At 45.6% G+C, this 17563-nt stretch overlaps 1 protein-coding gene across 3 annotated transcripts in view; it reads left to right on the top strand.

The window, feature by feature from the left end:
• LOC139644466 (ras-GEF domain-containing family member 1C-like) overlaps positions 1–17437 on the top strand; it is a 21690-nt gene extending 4253 nt beyond the window's left edge. Inside the window, exons 2-15 of one of the 3 annotated variants that reach the window (XM_071519835.1) lie at positions 6397–6472; positions 7774–7989; positions 8214–8336; positions 8802–8939; positions 10343–10564; positions 11904–11978; positions 12706–12807; positions 13675–13777; positions 13871–13950; positions 14036–14131; positions 14244–14339; positions 14441–14564; positions 14685–14757; positions 14849–17437. In XM_071519835.1, the coding sequence (XP_071375936.1) occupies positions 7780–7989; positions 8214–8336; positions 8802–8939; positions 10343–10564; positions 11904–11978; positions 12706–12807; positions 13675–13777; positions 13871–13950; positions 14036–14131; positions 14244–14339; positions 14441–14564; positions 14685–14757; positions 14849–14873 (1467 nt within the window). In that variant the 5' untranslated portion in view covers positions 6397–6472; positions 7774–7779 and the 3' untranslated portion in view covers positions 14874–17437. The remainder of the gene's footprint in view (positions 1–6396; positions 6473–7773; positions 7990–8213; positions 8337–8801; positions 8940–10342; positions 10565–11903; positions 11979–12705; positions 12808–13674; positions 13778–13870; positions 13951–14035; positions 14132–14243; positions 14340–14440; positions 14565–14684; positions 14758–14848) is intronic. The other 2 variants (XM_071519834.1, XM_071519836.1) reach the window with 2 other exon arrangements.
• Positions 17438–17563: the final 126 nt, after the last annotated feature.

Here is a 17563-nt window from a genome sequence, read left to right on the forward strand (position 1 = left end):
CGATTCCGGGGTGCGGAAAGCTGAATTCTCCTACAGTGCCATAAGAGTATGGGAGTTTTCAGGCATCATCACGAGAAGCCCGAGAAGCACGACTGCCAATGTAGAAGGGATGGCATGTTCAGTTCTTTTGATTTGAAATCTCTATACCTCCATATTGCATCTGTAGATGGTAGCCAACCTGAGGCAGCTAGCCGTGGATGAGTGACGCATGCTTTCTGACCTCTGCCTTCCTCTGATCATATCATAACACATGAGGCGTGAGATGTGAACAGACCAGGCCGTGTAATCCCCCAACACTCACTAATTAGTCAGCGTAGACATCATACATCAGCAGTGACACACGGCATGGTCTGTGCCCATGGTGGTGGGAACGGGCAGATAGATGTACTGTATCAGGAAAGGAGACAGCCATGATGAGATTAATAATGTCTGGTTATTAGATTTGCATCTGTTACCGTCTCTCTCATATTAGTTCACGTTATATGGCAGCTATTGCGCAGGGTTGATTGAAAACGACGCAACGCTGAGAGGGTGTTTTGATGAATAGTCTCATTTTAAAAAGTGCTTATGAGAACTATTGAAGTAGTTACACACAGGCATTGTCTCATTCAGCCTTTCTTCCTGGATGCTTTCAATCACTCTGCTCAGTTTTTACTCGCCATCTTCTTCCATCCACTTTGTGAGCAGATAATTCTTCATAAGTGGCACTTCAGGCAAAATTATGCCTGTTTAGGACTGAGACAAAATCACTCTTGTTTGACTCTCATCAAAGGAGCGTTGCATCATGAGGTGGTTATAAATCGGAATGTTATGAATAATGCATGACTGTGTTTTTTAAAGCAATATGACCACGCTGAATGACAGATTTAGGGCACTCAAGGCTCAGACATGTGCTGCGTGCCCGCTAAGAGCCAATCTGTGCTCAGCTCCAATTATCTCTAAGTAACATGATAGATTGCCCGGTCCCATCAGCACACACATGTCAGAGACCTCCAATTCAGTCTAGTGCTCCATTTTCCTCCTCCCCAAACTGGGGAAATAGATTCGGGCATGTGTTTTTCACACGTGTGAAGTGGTTTGAAAGTGGAGTCGGTGGGTAATGGTGCTCCACCTTTAGAGTTGGTCTCAAAAGCACAGATTTTCACTCACGGTGATTGTTTTGTGTAATGCTGATCTTGATTCCATCTAAATGTAAATTTTGGTGAGGTGACAGCATGACTTTAGGGATTAAAAGTGTGCTGCCTCTCTCTCTCATGTAACATAAATAGTCCTTGCACTCTCTCTCTCTCTCTCTCTCTCTGTCTCTCACTCTCTTATTGTTCAAGATGCAAGACAGCAGCGAAGCACAGCCACACCTGGAGAATAGAAATGGACAGATGCTTGTATTTTCAGTGAAGAATGACTTCACTGGGACACACTCCGACACATTTAGTTCTCTCACATGCCAATATACATGAATGCATGCACATACACACACACACACAAAGAAACACATGCATGCACATACTGTCCAAACTCTCTCAGGAATGAGGATGGCTGGCTGCTGCTTACACTCATACGCAGGGTGTGTTCATGGAGAAGAATTCCTAAAGAGCTTTACATTGGGATGGATGGAGCTGATGTGGGTGTGGAACAGGTGCCAGGATGTTGCTCTGACCCTGCTCAGATACCATAGGGGAATTTCAATAAAGGGATTTAGGGAGCGTGTCCCTGTTGAGCCGTGAGTGCGATGCTCCACCTCTGTCATACCACAGAGACAAGCTGGGGAATGGGTGGGGAGCTGGAATGCCTTCATGGTAACTCAATACTGTGTTTGGCTGCTGTGTGGGTGCAAGTGTGCATGCATGTGTTTTTTCAAGACACAATGAACTCATTTGTTTTCAGTTCCACTCCACCCCACCCCACACACACACACTCCATTAACCGACAATAGTCCGCTGGTTTGATGTTGTTAGAAAGCGTGCGCTGTGACATATGTGAGGTATTTTTCACTCTCTGTGTCAGTGGTGCCAGCTTGGCAGAAGCCAGGTTGGCTCTGCCCCCGTACCTCGGGCATCACTCTGGACGCCAATAGACTTTTGGGGTCCTGTAGGGACTGGGGAGGATGGAGGGGGCAGAGGGCCAAAAAGCCCCCCCATGCCAGCAGCTCCCGCTGGGAGAGCAGGCTGCTGTAGGGCCATCTGTATAGGCATCCTGACTGGGTACTTTGGGAAATGCGTGGAGAGGGAGGTGGTGGAGGAGGGAGGAATGGAGAGAGAAAGGGGCGAGAGGGAAGAGAGAGGCTAGATGACAAAGAGGTGTTTACTTTCTTCTGTTTCGCTGTCATCATAAAGGTACTCAGTTATTTCAAAAGCGCGAGAAACTCAAGTAAACAACAGAGTTACCGCTTTCAAAGAACACCCTGGATAATGTAGGCCAGAGCAGCAATACACTAAGGCGAGCAAAAACAGTGTCAGGACCAAAAATAAACGCTTTTTTGGAGCACTATCTTAAAATAGAGAAAGTGTTGAAATTATAATGTGTTAATAGAGTGAACGAGTAGATCTTAAATTAGAAAAGAGGTGTTAGAGTATGTAATTTGCTTGGTGAGGAGGGAGCAGGGGAGACTGTGAAGGAGGGAGAGAAGTGCAGTGAGTCTCAACACTCAGACAGCCCAGACTGTCTGCACAGCGCCCTGGGGAGGAATATCACCTCCTCACCCCCTTCTCACCCCCTCCTCACCCCTGCTCTTTCCTCATTCCCGCTCATCGCATCCCTCAGCGAGCAAATGCGGGGATGCAAGTGACTTTTTTTTTACCTCAACCTTTTTACCTTCTTCCTTGGAACTGAGATCTCCAAAAACCAACCACGCCACTACAGAGGCGAAACAAAACAAAACGTTGCTGCAGTACCCATGCCGGATATTTGCTGTGATGATGTGCTCTGCTAAGAATAGCGTTGCATCAGGGCTTAGGTTTCACTCTTGCACTGTAATGTTTCTCAGTATCAATATGTCATATCCTTTCTGTATAGAGATGGCAGCCATAAACTCTATGAATCAGACCATTAGTATCATAGAGCTCAGCCCTTAGAGGAGTTGTTTACTTATGAAGGGTCCAGTACTTCTATGCTACAATAGATGGAAAGTGGGTCTGGGATGTAGACCCCTTGTCCTCATATTACCTTGCATTTGGATGATGATGAATTGACATGGACAGCAGTGTAAATGAATCGGAATAAGCTGTGGCAGCCTTGATGGATCTTTTTAAAAATCTGCCTCTTAAAAGCTGTTTTAAATGTCCCTAACTAAGGACAAAGCCTATTTCTAGCCTTGAAACTGGGCCAAGCAACAGAGCATTATTAAAACGGTGACCCCAGAGTGGCCTTGGATGCAAACAAAGCCGCTGCTGTACTCCCTCTGCCCCCCTCTAAGGAACCTTGACTCTTCACCTTCGACCTTTGGCTCTTTAATGATAGAGGTCAGACAGTGGTTCGATTTGTTCTGAATGACCCTCTTCAGTCTGAATACAGAGCTGCCTCCAGTGCCGATCGCCCTGACCCATTAACCCCTTAACTCCTGAATGGCTGAACGGATAGTCAGCAGCTGTGTCACCGAGTCCTCCTCGACACACACACACGCGCAACACACACACTCCCTCTGCCTCACCGTCAGCCTGGACAGGTAAGTGTGAGTAACGCTGTATATGTGGGGGAACAGGTTTCACAGAGAGCAAGAGAGAGCTAAATGGAAAACAGGCAGAGAAAAAGGAAGAATAGAGAGTCGGGAAGCTGTTTGACAGCTTCAAGCTGCTCAGTCGAGTCAAGAATGCCTTTGTTTCATCAACGCAGTGGCTGTGCACCTCCAGTTTACAGCACACACACACACACATACATAGGCCGTCCAGGGTGCTGATAAAGATTGTGTGACTCTCTAGACAGTGGCGTTCTGTTAATCCTGATAGAACAAAGCAGGCGGATCCCCTGATGGCAACGATAACAGCCTGACAGAGGCAAAAGACCAAACACACACACACACATGCACACGCTGCGTGGGCCCTGAACAATGACACTCCCCCAGCTGTCTAGACAGTGCAGGGCTGCCGTTGGCTGGCTGCTGGAGATCTCAGGGGGGATTAGAGCACACACCGCTACACTCACCTGTTCTGAGCTGCTTGTCTCTCTACGTGTTTTTTCACGTGACAGTGACGTGATGTGACAGGCTCGGAGGGAGCTGCGTGTATCATGCGGTATGAAAGTAAGTAATACAGAGAGTATAGTTGGTCTCTATGAGGTTTTGTTCTCATTATGACCAAAAAATGATATTAGCACTATGGCTGTAAGTAATAATCCATGACATTTTCTTTTAAATAACTTTCCATTTTGTGATTGATGTAACACAATAGTGATTCGGCCTGTACCCACTTGATACTCACAGTCAGGTAGGTGTTTCCAGGGAAAAATCCTCAGGAGGTGATGCGTTTTACGTTTCTGGTAACAGCAACGGATAAAGCAAAACGGATTGTTTGGAATGAGAAGAACTGAGATGCACCAAAAGTGATCTCTGGGAAGTGCAGTGCAAAAAGAGCACAGCAATGAACAACAAAGAACAAAAACAGGATCTTGTGGATTGCCACTTTAACCTAAATGTAACACTTGAAGTTGCATGATAAACCGCCTCATCTGCCCTCTTCTCTGTGAAACCCTTGTGCTCTAAACTCTCCCGCTAGTACACCTGACATCCATTTCACAACAGTTTTACAGTGAAAGCAAGGCCTCAGTGTGTCATACACAGACGCTGATGACTGGTCCGGCGTAAGATGTACATGTGTGTAGGGGAGTTACCTGACTGACCTCTGCTCAGAAGCTGCAGACCGTGAGACACTGGCTGACAGAGACGCAGCGCTGTGATGAAATGATGAATCAGAGCCAGAGAAATGCTGGAGGGAGGGGAGGAGAGATGAGGAGGAAGCAGTGGGGAGAAAGGAGAGTGAAGATGATGACGAGCGATAGAGACGTTCATTGATAGTGTGGGCACGTACCACACACACATAAACTGTCTCTCTCACTCACTCTCACTCATGCATACAAATACACATTAGCAGAGGTGTGTGTGTGTGTTTGTATGCATGTGGTGACTCATAGATGAACCTGTAGATTTACTCACACAGACTCCTAGAGCTGAGCAGGCTTTGTCTGTTTCCCTGTCAGGCCTATCACACAAAACGCTTACCACAGCACTTTCCTACTGTATCTGTGTTGGTATAGAGGGTCGGTCAGATCTGTCTATCTCTCTATCTGGCAGACTAGTCAGTGGCTGCCTATTGTAATCCAATCTAAAGGAGGTCACTGCAAGGACACGCTGGGTTGCCCTTTTGGAATCAAATCCACACAGTCACATTCACTTTGATGGGAGGAAAAGAACTTAAAAGTGGCATTAGGGAAATTTTAGACTGGTATTTGGGACCGATAATGGTAGTAATATGTTTCAATCCCTGGCAAGCCTGTTAAATAGACCATTTAAAAGCGGAATTAAGATCTATCTAGATGGAAGATCTTCTACCTTGCATTTAGATATCTCGTGAGAGTCACACAGAGATGTGTTATTTGTCTGTCTGTGTGCTGGAGTGTGTGTAAGACTGTCTGTTTTCCCTGATAAATAAATGCTTTCCTCTGTCGGACGGGAATTATGGCAGATTGCTGCGAGAGGAGAACGTAGTCTAGTCTGGTCAAGCTTCGGTAAGTAGACCGTGACGGTTCAATCAGTGGGTGTCGTCTGCTCGGTGAAATACCTCCTTTCTCCTCTTGGCGCAGGTTATTTATGTCAGTGTGTCACAGTGCTGTGCTGGAGGGGGGCTGCGATCCTCGCTGTGAGGACCAGACAAGAAGATGTCAGCCCGCTTTAAGCACCTCGTATATTATGAGAGAAATGTGGCTGTGGGGCGGCTGTGGTGTGAGTGTGAAGGAAGGGTGTGCAGCTTTCACAGAAAGACAGGCAGCCACACCACTAGTGACTCCCCCCCCCCCCCCCCCCCCCCAGCCTTTTGTTTTTACGTTCCTGTGTCTGCGTGTGTCCGTGTGTGTACAAGTGCGTGAATAAGTGCTCATGTGTAACACGACTGAGGGAGAACAAAGGAAATCTGAGCCCTTCACAAAGGAAACTCTAGACATGCACTGCAGTCCCGCACGGTAGTGTGCTTGACCTTTCCCCCCCTTGGGACCAGTGACACCAGTTTACCAGGGAGGCTGTTGGGCGGGGGGAAGGGGGCCGGAAGGTCACCGCAGGACAAAGCCATCCCATTGAAACCATACCGTTCCCATGTTTCTTCCACTGGCCTGGGACGATAGCTGATATTGCCATACGTTTCTGAGATCAGATAGCAAGTAATGGCTCATTTGTGTTTTTTTTCCTTGATGCAGATGAGTTACCCTTGAAGAGGAAAGCAGTTTTATTATCTTTGAACTGTCACTGCCCTCAAGAGCTGTATCATCTCTGGTAGGTTACGGTCCATTTGTGACAATTAACATCTCACTTTTAAGTCAGTTGGAGTAGAGCTCTGATGGAGTGAGAGTGGGTGAAGCTCTCTCTTCTGCTCTGATGTTTCTGTTACTACCACTGTGTGTGTGTGTGTGTGTGTGTGTGGACTCACTCTGCCCTGGCCCTGGCTGTTGTCTTAGCTAGAAAGCAGGAAGAATAGGCAATGTTTACATCTGAAATAACTTCCTGTGTGTTGCTCAAGGTCTTGTGTTTGTTTGCTGCCTTTCTCGTGACTGCTGCAGGAAACACAAAGGCTGAAGGCCGCCGAACTCGCCTGGAGGCACCCAGAGACTGCGGTGATCTCTGGTGATGATGAGCGCTTCTGGCAGACTTACTTAGGGGGTTGGTCAGTGGGAGCAGGAGCACAGCGGAGGAGCCTTTGTTTATGTCACGGTTTTGCCTAACCGATATAAGAACCCAAAACCTAAGGCACAATATTGTATTTCTTTTCAATTGCCTTGAAATTCCATTCTGTTGTGTTTCCTCGTTTTGATACGTACTGATAGAACAAGGGGTTATGACTCATTATTTACATGTAGATGGACAGACCAGCGATGTTGAGTGATGATGATAATTGCACCCTGAGGATCACAACACTCTCTGTCTCAGTAGTATCTCTACTCCAGCATAAGTGCTTCCTTCCGCTACAGCTGCCTCGTTGGTCCGTTGAGGGAAGGGAGCGTGTTGAATTTTTAAAACGTGTAACCGAACGCATTCTTAGAGAGGGAGACGTCCGGGGCGAGAGGAGGGGAGGACACGCGATAGCTTTCGGGCAGCAACAGTTTCCACGGCGACAGAGTGACCCACATTTTGCCTCTCTGTCTTGTCGTCGTGGGAGACAGGGGCAGCTGTTGGAGGGAGGGGTGTTCCGTATCCCCCGACGACGGCAGAGGGTCGTTGTCAGCGGGATGGAATGAGCGTGTTGTAGTCTGGAAGGAGAGGGAATAAGAGACGATACACTGGGAGGACAAACAGAGGAGTGAGAATAGAAGGGGAAGACTGTGCTAGAGAATACAGGCTGATAGAGGCCTAGTAGACTACAGTGAGAGTATGAAGGATAGAAAGATGCTTGACTTACATAGCTAAAAATGTATTAGGTGCATCAGAGACACACCTACAGTACACTTCTTCCCACCAAATCAAGTGTAATCTAACCTACCGGACATTCCACTGCATATAATTGCAACCCTATTGCTGTCCCTTATTCTATCCATATCCTAACACAGTCTCTCTTCTCTCTCTCTCTCTCTGTTTTCCAGCCAGGAATGCCCCAGACTGCGTGCCCAGGCACCATGTTCACCACTCCCAGTGGCTTCAGCCCCCACCTGGCCTGCGCTGAGCCTGGGGAGGAGGAGGAGGCCCCCCAGGAGGGCCCGGGGCCTGGGGCTTGCCTGGCCGACGGGCCCCCCATCACCTCCGCCTCCCTGGACACCCTGATCCAGAACCTGGTGCCCACTGCTGATTACTACCCCGAGGTAAATGGCACCAACAGAAAAGTCACACTGCCTGTTCATCATGAACTCCCTCAGAGAGTCTAGTTCATTTTTATAGCGGTCGTGCCAGTGCAGCCAATTAGGTTATTTGTCCTGTGTCTCAATTTTAAGTGCTGCTCTGCTTGCCTTTGATTGCAGAAAGCTGTTGTGTTTTCATTGACAAAGTGAAAACGTAGTAGCAAATGACTCCCTCTCTCCGTTGACAGAAAGCCTATGTTTTTACCTTCTTGCTGAGTGCTCGTCTGTTCATCCCTCCTCCGGAGCTGCTGGCCAGGGTGTGTGAGCTGTGCATCAAACAGCAGCAGCTGGATCAGAGCCCACTTGACATGGTCAGCACTGCACCACACACAAATACATACACACTCCTGCATGCGCATGCACAAACGAATGAGCCACCAGTCTTTCTCGCAATGGCATTGGCTTGCTAGAATGTAAACAGTTTAAAAATGTCATTACAAAGTGAAAATAATATCATTTGGATGGAGAGCTTGTGGAATTGTGATGAGTAAGCCATCTCATTTGTGATTACTAAAGCAGAATAAAATGTAGCTAATATCACAATTCATTTTTCTGCCCCATGATATGTATTGTCAGGTTTTTGTATTGCGATATATTGTATATCATCCCATCCCTAGACATGAATGATACAGTCCTGGCACAACAAAAGCACACGGACATTCACACACATTTGCGTACATAGGCAAACTTGCTGATGCTACATGACTTACTTTCTGACACTGATCAAGTCATTTGCTACAGGCAGAGCTAAACCCCTGTCACGTTTTCTACCACAGGCTAAAGTGCGCAAGTTTGGCCCCAAGATCCTGCAGCTGCTGACGGAGTGGACCGAGACGTTCCCCTCTGACTTCAGGGAGGAGAAGATGGTGGGACACCTCAAAGACATCATCCACAGGATAGCCCCATGCGACGAGGTATGCTGACAACTGCTGCCATATTATAGCATTAACAGCCAGTCATCATCACCGACTCAGCGGGTATAGCAATCTGTGAGAAGGTATGCAGATGTGATCATCATCTTCTACAGGAGAGCAATTTGTGATGAGTGATAGGGCGAATGAGATTTAGCCACGGTGTAGTTGTTTTCATTACAGCCTTTGTAAGCTGTAGCTGCAGTGGAGAATGCTCTGATGGGGTGAGGAAATTCAATTACCGTCACTCCCACTGTGACGAGGTGGGAGGACGAGTCAGAGTGTCACTGTAGGGTGAGCAGCCACAGCACCATGTTACACAATCTTGCAGTACAGAAGAGAGAGAGGAAGAGAGTTTTAGGCCAGAGAAAGAGAGGGAGGAAGGGAGAGACGTTAGAGGAGTGGCTCTATCTGCAGCCTCAAGGGAAAAGAGAGAGGGAGAGAGATGGATGGAGAATAAAGGGGGGATGGGATACGGGGGCACAGAGAGCAGAAGGAGGAGAGGAGGGGGTGATGGAGTAGATGGAGAGTGGAGGATGAGGAAAAATGGAGGGAGGTAAAGGGAGGAGAGGAGGAGGGGAAGGGCAGGTGGTGATGAATGTGCTGCTATTTACAGCTGGCTGTGTGTCTTGCGTGTGTGTGTGTGTGTGTGTGCATGTGCATGTGTGTTTGTGTGTGCATGCACGGGGGAGCTGTGGCTCTGGGTCATTTGTGAGAGAGACTGACCTGCTGGCCCCTGTGACCAGTCATCTGGAGGAGGGGACACAGACACACATACTGTATTCCTGGACATAGTGCATACTACTGTTGTGCGAAAACCTTTAAACCCCCAGTTTTGGTGATTTTCATGTTTTCACCTCAACTCAAGGATTTACAGGCTCCTCTATGGGTTGAGAAAAAGGTTCCCTGACTTCTTGGGCTTATAAAAACCCTTTCAAAATCCACTGGATACTGTCAAAAATGCATTGTCGTCAATATAAAAACAAACAGCCATATAGTGATCCACAGTAACTGATGTTAGCTGGACAAAAGAGATTAAATACAATGGGATGTAAAGAAAAATGGGAAGGAAGAGATGGTAGAGGACTGTAATGAGAAGCAGGAGGATAATGGTGAGGATGACAACGAGAATTATATTGATCTTGATAATGAAAGTGATCGCTATGTGTGGATATTATTAATTATACCTATCATCTGCCAACATCTTTATTGACATTGATTTTGAAGATGATTGTCATGCTCTGTCGTCAACAATTATGGCTACGATGATGATGAAAACAGCAACAATAAACCGCGCTCAAATTGCTTTTGGCTCCTCTCCTCTCCTCTCTTCTCCTCTCCTCTCCTCTCCTCTCCTCTCCTCTCCTCTCCTCTCCTCTCCTCTCCTCCCCTCCCCTCCCCTCCAGGCATACTGGAAGACCCTGAACCAGGTGCTGCAGAAGCTGAGCCAGAAGCTGGCCCTGATGAGCCAGGGGGAAGAGAGCATCGTCAAGGTCTCCCTCAACGCCTCGTCCATCTCCGACAAGCTGGTGGCCTTCAAGTCCAAGCCGCCCCCCATCCAGAAGGACATGCTCTCCATCTGCAACGACCCGTACACACTGGCACAGCAGCTCACCCACGTGGAGCTGGTGAGGAAGGGAGGAAGGGAAGGGAGGAGGGGGGGAGGAGGCGTTGGTTAGACAGAGGTCAGGGTAAGAGCTGATAACAAGCACGGAGGGGGAGGAGAGGAAAGGGAGATGGGAAGGGGATGGGGGAGGGAGGGAGGTGAGCTGGTGATGGAGGAGAAGGATGGCGAAGGGAGGGTGGAGACACAGTCCATGTCAAGGACATAAACATCAAGTAAAAGACATCAAAGGGTTGAGATGGGGAAGGGATGGAGAGAGTGGAAAGAGATCTGAGAGTGGTGGAGAATAGATGACTGAAAGAACAAAGGAAAGAGGGAAGGGAGGTATTATGGTATTGAAATTGGCAGAGACTCTTAACAGGCGTGATCTTGTAGCATTCTGCAGATCTCTGTCATATTATCTTGATTATTACCAGCCAGCTATCCAAGCACTAACTGGTCTTGGCTCACTGTATTAGAGAAGAACAAAGGCTTAACTAGAGTGCCTTAAAACACAATGAAATATACATGAACGAAGAAGCCCTCTATCCCTCACATTGCATGCATGGTGCCTTCAATCTATTCATGTGTGTCTTGATGTGGGCACGTGTATCTGGGGGTGGTTTGCGTGTGTGTGTGTGTGTGTGTGTGTGTGTGTGTATGTGTGTGTGTGTGTGTGTGTGTGTGTGTGTGTGTGTGTGTGTGTGAGCCACCGCAGGCCTGAGTAAGCTTGTACCCTTGTCTGAGCGGTGACATCACCCCAGAAGTCAGCGATGCGCCTGGGGCTTCAAACAAAGGGGATAAAACCACTCTGGATATATGTGACCTGACAGCTTCACACTCTGGCACACACATGCGCACACACAGCGTGTGCACACACACGCACACACACACACACACACACACAGTAGAGAGAGAGAGAAAGAGACAGAGAGACAAGTACAGTACACACATGCAGGAATATAGTATTTCTTAAGTGGGTTTCAGCAACATGCTGGGGCAGATATGAAAGAATGAGATGCCATTGCATTTCTATCAGTGTGTGTGTGTGTGTGTGTGTGTGTTTGTGTGTTTGCATGCCAGCACACTTTAGTTTCAGTTTTTATCATATGGAGACATGGGTCTAATGAGTCACTTTTATTTTTACATCTATGTGATTAGATGTAAAAATAGATTTAATAGAAGTGATTATAGTGTCATGTGTCAGTTTGAGGAAATCTGATTCCATTGAGTCATGTCAATGAGTCATTACTTCCCTTATTGATTGCCTTTCCATTACTGAAATGAAAGCAATATTAACGTGAGAACCCTCCATCTGTGTATGTGTGTGGTCTGTGTGTGATATGTGTGTGTGTGTTTTCCAGGAACATTTGAGTCACATTGGGCCGGAGGAGTTTGTCCAAGCCTTTGTTCAGAAAGACCCACTGGATGGAACTCAGGTAAACTATGATTGAGTGTCACATTAAAAAGCAATTATTTCTAAATCACTATTTTAATCTGTTTCAGTTTGTGTGACCGTATCTCATGATTAAATATATGGTATTTCCAATAGTAATGCACCTAAAAACAGGGTTAATTCCAAAGGTAATGGAAATACTGCCCATGTAATTGGAACAGATCTGAGATCTGAGTACAGATTGTGGGAAAACCCACAATCTTTATTCAGATCTAACCACAGCAACATTTTCTCATTTTGTGTCTCATGTGTTGATGGGGGCTGTGTGGCCGTGTCTAATCAGAGGGTTAGCTTCTTCAGGGCCAGGCTAAGGTCAGCAGGCTATAAGGTCACAAACAGCACCGCATTATAATGACAAGCTCTAGCAAGCACAAAGAAGTGCTTCATCTGTCTCTACCTCTCTGTGTTGTAACGGTTTTATTGCTTTCACTCTCTCTTTTTCCCTCTGTCGCTCGTTTACTTTGTTTCTCTTTCTGTCTCTCTCGCTTCTCTCCACTCCTTCTCTCCTCCTCCTATGTTTTTCTCTCGCTCTCCATTGATTGTGTTATTTCCGTCCGCAGCTAGCTGTCCTTGTCATTTACACTCACACAGGGGGTCTGCCTGTAGATAGGAAGCTAATTAGGATGGAGGAATTCCCTATGGTAGCACTTCCTATACTCATACAGTGTGTGTGTGTGTGTGTGTGTGTGTGCGCGCACGTGTATCATTAGCAGCCGTGCTTCAGTGACCAGAAGAAGAAGACCACCAACCTGGAAGCCTATGTCAGGTGGTTCAACAGACTGTGTTACCTGGTAGCTACTGAGATCTGCATGGTGAGTTTCAAGTGCTGGTACAGCTGCAACTCATTTATTCTAATCTACAATTTCAGAAACAAGCAGCATTCAGAACTGACGTAGGTTATTATGCCAAAAATGAGCTGATGCGAAAATACAAGTGTACAAAACATTAGGAACACTCACTCTCTCCACAAAATAGACCAACCATGGATGAAAAGCACTTAAATCATTAAGTAGACATGAAGATGAGGGGGAGGAGAGGAGACAAGTTCAAGAGGGATTTTTAAGGCTTGAAAATTTTGAGGCATGGATTATGCAGAAAGGAGTGCCACTGAACGTTGGAAAGCTGTTCCTAATGTCTTCAACACAGACTGTATATTCTATTTGCTGCACCTGATCGCTGGAGATTTCTCATTGAAACGTACAACTGAAAACATTTAAATGGCAGTTAGATTTTTCATTTGCATATTTTTATATTTAAATAAGCTCTGGTTTGGAATTTTAAGGCTTGCAATAATTATAGGTAATTTGAATACTTTTCATATTTTAATAATGTTTCATTCTTAACTCCACTCACAAGGGGTTTAAAAATAAACACACCAGTGAGAGGAGGGATAGATTAAGGCAATTTGTTGATATGGCTCACAGTTAAATGGGCAGTGTGTAGTTGTCACAGTGTGTTATTGCCCCCTAATGGCTATTTTGTGTTACTGCACTCCTGGCCAACGTGAAGAATAGAGCAAGATGTGCGTGTGGCAATTTTAATTAGGCCAGGCTGTATTACATAGGCCTGCACAAAGAAAAAATAAGCAGAAATTGGTAACAAAACACATGGCAAAAAAAAGGTAAAATTGAGAACAGTACAAGTACAAAATAATTCAGTTTGTGAATTTGTCTGTCTAGCCGGCGAAGAAGAAGCAGAGAGCCCAGGTGATAGAGTTCTTCATCGACGTGGCCAGGGAGTGTTTCAACATTGGAAACTTCAACTCCCTCATGGCCATCATCTGTGAGTCTTTTATTTCACAATACCTGTATTACCACTATGACAAGCTCCTGCAGGACCTTGTATCAACAGTTGCAATCCTTTTTCCTCCTGCAGCTGGTATGAACATGAGTCCTGTGTCACGGCTGAAGAAGACCTGGGGCAAAGCCAAGACCGCCAAGTTCTTCATTCTCGAGGTAAACACCAAACACTCGCTGATTGAGCAATACAGGGCAGATAATAGCTTGGAAGTTGATTATGTGTTGCCGTTTGCTCTGACAGCATCAGATGGATCCTACCGGAAACTTTTACAACTACAGAACCGCCCTGCGGGGGGCGGCCCATCGCTCTCAGACTGCCAACAGCAACAGGGAGAGGGTAGGGCTGCAGCACTGCATCTGTTATCAACCTGGAAGGATGTTGGCATCCATTTGGTTATTTCTCTTTATCTTCACGTCAATGTTCCCTCTCTCTTTCTGCCTGTTTTCAGATTGTGATTCCCTTCTTCAGTCTGCTGATCAAAGATATTTACTTCCTAAATGAAGGATGTGCCAATCGGCTGCCCAACGGTCACGTCAACTTCGAGGTGAGGCTTATTTTCCCCTGACCCTGCCTTCGCCTCTGTCAGGACCTCACTTAATCATCCTAAAAATAAATACTCAATGTATATTTAATATTGTTTTGTAGAAATTTGTGGAGCTGGCGCGGCAGGTTGGGGAGTTCATGACGTGGAAACAGGTGGAGTGTCCGTTTGAGCAGGATAGAGCCATCCTACACTACCTCCACACTGCTCCCATCTTCAGTGAGGATGGTGAGAACCTATCATGCTGTTTGCACTCCTTCATCATATGCTGATAGAATTATTTTCAGAGTTAATAACCTCTCTTCTTTACTCCTTTTCCCATTTGTTTCTCTCCTCATCCTTCCCCAGGACTCTACCTCGCGTCCTATGAGAGCGAGAGTCCAGAGAACCAGGTGGAGAAGGACAGATGGAAAGCACTCAGGTAGGAATGAGAGGCAATGTCCGGTGTCCAATCAACACGCCTTTCCTTTGTGAATCTTCCCCGCCTGACGTCTCCGTTCTCCCGCCCTCAGGTCCAACGTTCTGGGGAAGACATGAGGCGCTGGCGGCAGCTGACCCTCACACCAGCGAGGGAGCATGTGTTCTCATTGCACTAAAATGAACTTGTGAAGGAACCTAGCTGGTACTTAGGTGTTTTTCTATGAAGAAGAAGAAGAAGACAGGAAAAAAAAGCAAAACGATGAACAGGATTCATCAAGAACACAGTGTAAAAAAAAAGAAAAAAAAGAAAAGAAAAAGAAACGCATCAAAAGATCTGAGTCGACAAAAAGTGAAGCTATAGAAAGTGGAGCAAAAATGCCTTTGCAGTATATTAACTTACTAATGATTGGGTACAGTATGGTGGAGAGGGATACAGCTGTCCCCCACCTTGGTGTTTGTTTACTCTGTGGGGAAATGTTTACTACCATAGAGAGTGAAGTTACAGGGAAAACCACTTTTTAAAATGAAATTCCTACTGATACTATTGTTGTTTTTGTATTTGCTCCTCGACTCTCTCTCTCTCTCCTTCTTCCCCTCTCTGGTCCAAAGCCTTGTCTACTTTTTTGTTTCCCTTAATTGTACTGTACTGTAATATGACTTACAATGATGTGAAGGGCGCTGGCTAGCCCAAATCAGCTGCCGAATTCTATAGGTCCACTGAAGGAAATGGCTACTGAGTATGTGGGAAGACCAGTCCATCTCATTTTATTTATCTCATGTGTCTGTGTGTGTGTGTGTGTGTGTGTGTGTGTGTGCGTGTGCGTGTGTGTGTCATCCAGATGAGGCATTTGTTCATTCACTCATTCATGTCTGTTCAGATTGTCAATGGCTGTTGAAACCAGGGTATGGCTCATCTCTTTCTGTGTTTTTTATTTATTTTATTTTGGGAGAGTTGGGGGGGGGGGGGGGTATGAACTGAAATGTGTTTACTCTTTAAATGTATTGTGCCATTCAAACAAGAAACCTATAGCGAAACAGTCACATAGGGAGCCAGGCTAGGTGTAGATTGTGTACAGATGACATTTACCCCGCATCTTTCTGCTCTTCAGGAAGTTTTCTCTGACTGACGTTCAGTTGTCTGATATATTTATGGAGATTTCTGTGCTGACAGATGTATAGTTTTTATTCTACCTTTCCTTTACTGGATATAAAGTCGAATGGCATGCTACAAGGGGCGTTTTAAAGGGGCATTATAAGTCTCCACCTTGGAAAAGACTGAAGTATTGTGACGACTACTCCTGGAACACAGTCTGTAGTGATGATGATCACTATGCCAATATGTCTTTGAGCGAATACATGAAAACCATCTGTTTCATTCGGTGGAAGGACAAGCTTGAGGAACTGGAGACCTTTGTCTTTTGTTTTACTAGAGAGGGAAACTTGTGCCATATGATTCACTGGTTGTTATGACAATTCAGGTTCCTCTGACTTGAAATGTGTTGTAGTTTATTGTTTTGTGGGATCGTCATTGAACTTTGTTTTTTGGCAGTTTTGTTGTGATTCAGGGGCTATCCTTAAGGGTCGGGGTGGGAGCGGAGGGTTACGGGGAAGGGAGTGGGAGTTGTGTAATTATAAGCTTTTAAGAAACAGTCTGATTCAATTTGCTCTAATTGATCGATGTCAGTGTTTTCTCCCAAGAAGCACCTTTCCCTCTTGATAACAAACTGGTTTTGTTAATTCTCCCGCCTCCTTATTGATAAACTTGCTTTCTCTGTAACACATTCCCCAGATGATAAGTTAAGGCTATAGAGACCCAGAGATGTGATGTCAAACCTGCAATTCAAGGTGATGAGATGTTTTAATAAAAATTGCCCATGTTGAACACACGTGTTTTCAATGACAGCAGCCTACAGGACTTCAATTCTGCTCCTTTTTTAAACATTGGTTCATGGTGTCCTTGCACTGCTAAATCCCAGCTTTGAATATTTGCTTACAGACACACCCATCACTGTGTGCAGTCCAAGGGTTGGAGGGCAATCAGTGTTATTGTTGAGGATAAATTTCTATGAAACATTCCTGTTTGACTCTGTGAAGCAATCCAAGACAGGCTGCATTTTAGGCCTGTATTACATGCCCAGCAAACAGACTTCTGGCTCCATCATCATTGCAAAATTCCTGACTGATTCCTAAAAACCCTAAGTAAACCATGCTTAGGTGACCGGCCTGCCGCTGATTTTATTTTACATCAGGCTTGTATAGTTTGATACTCAATTCTCTCTCCTTTTTCAGCCAATGCATAAGGTTTGTCCCTCTGTACAAAAACTGCATTAACCAAAATTCACAGTCAAGAACTTTGAAATGATGTGCCTCCCCTGGCAGTTTGGTTCATTATACATTCTTCTACAAACAGTTCATAACGTGTAGTTACATGGTTAATTACATGATTTCCATCTGCAGTCCAATCACGTGTGGAGAAATGCTGGGTCACCATACAAAAATAACCGAATGAAGAGACTTCATTACAAACTGACCTTAGACAACAGATATGATTAAGATAGTGATCAATTCAGTTAAAAACACCAATATTTTGGTCTTCTGTGTATGGAATAATGAGTTTCAAAACATTCCTCTTCATATGTCTGAAACGCAGTCAAAACATGAAATGACAGGAGAAGTTCTATATCGATTCTGCTGTATGGGATTTTCAATCTTCACGCTCAATATCTGTTTCTCTAAATACTGAGGGAATCCTAAAAGGCCAAGCTTAGTTTTTATTAGGCTATTCTTGTACGTTTATTTGAATATAG

The sequence above is a fragment of the Centroberyx affinis genome, unplaced genomic scaffold (assembly GCF_046629955.1).
Source record: "Centroberyx affinis isolate AG114_WGS23_722 - 3 ecotype Tasmania unplaced genomic scaffold, CSIRO-AGI_Caff_v1 ptg000743l_1, whole genome shotgun sequence".
NCBI lineage: Eukaryota > Metazoa > Chordata > Actinopteri > Beryciformes > Berycidae > Centroberyx > Centroberyx affinis.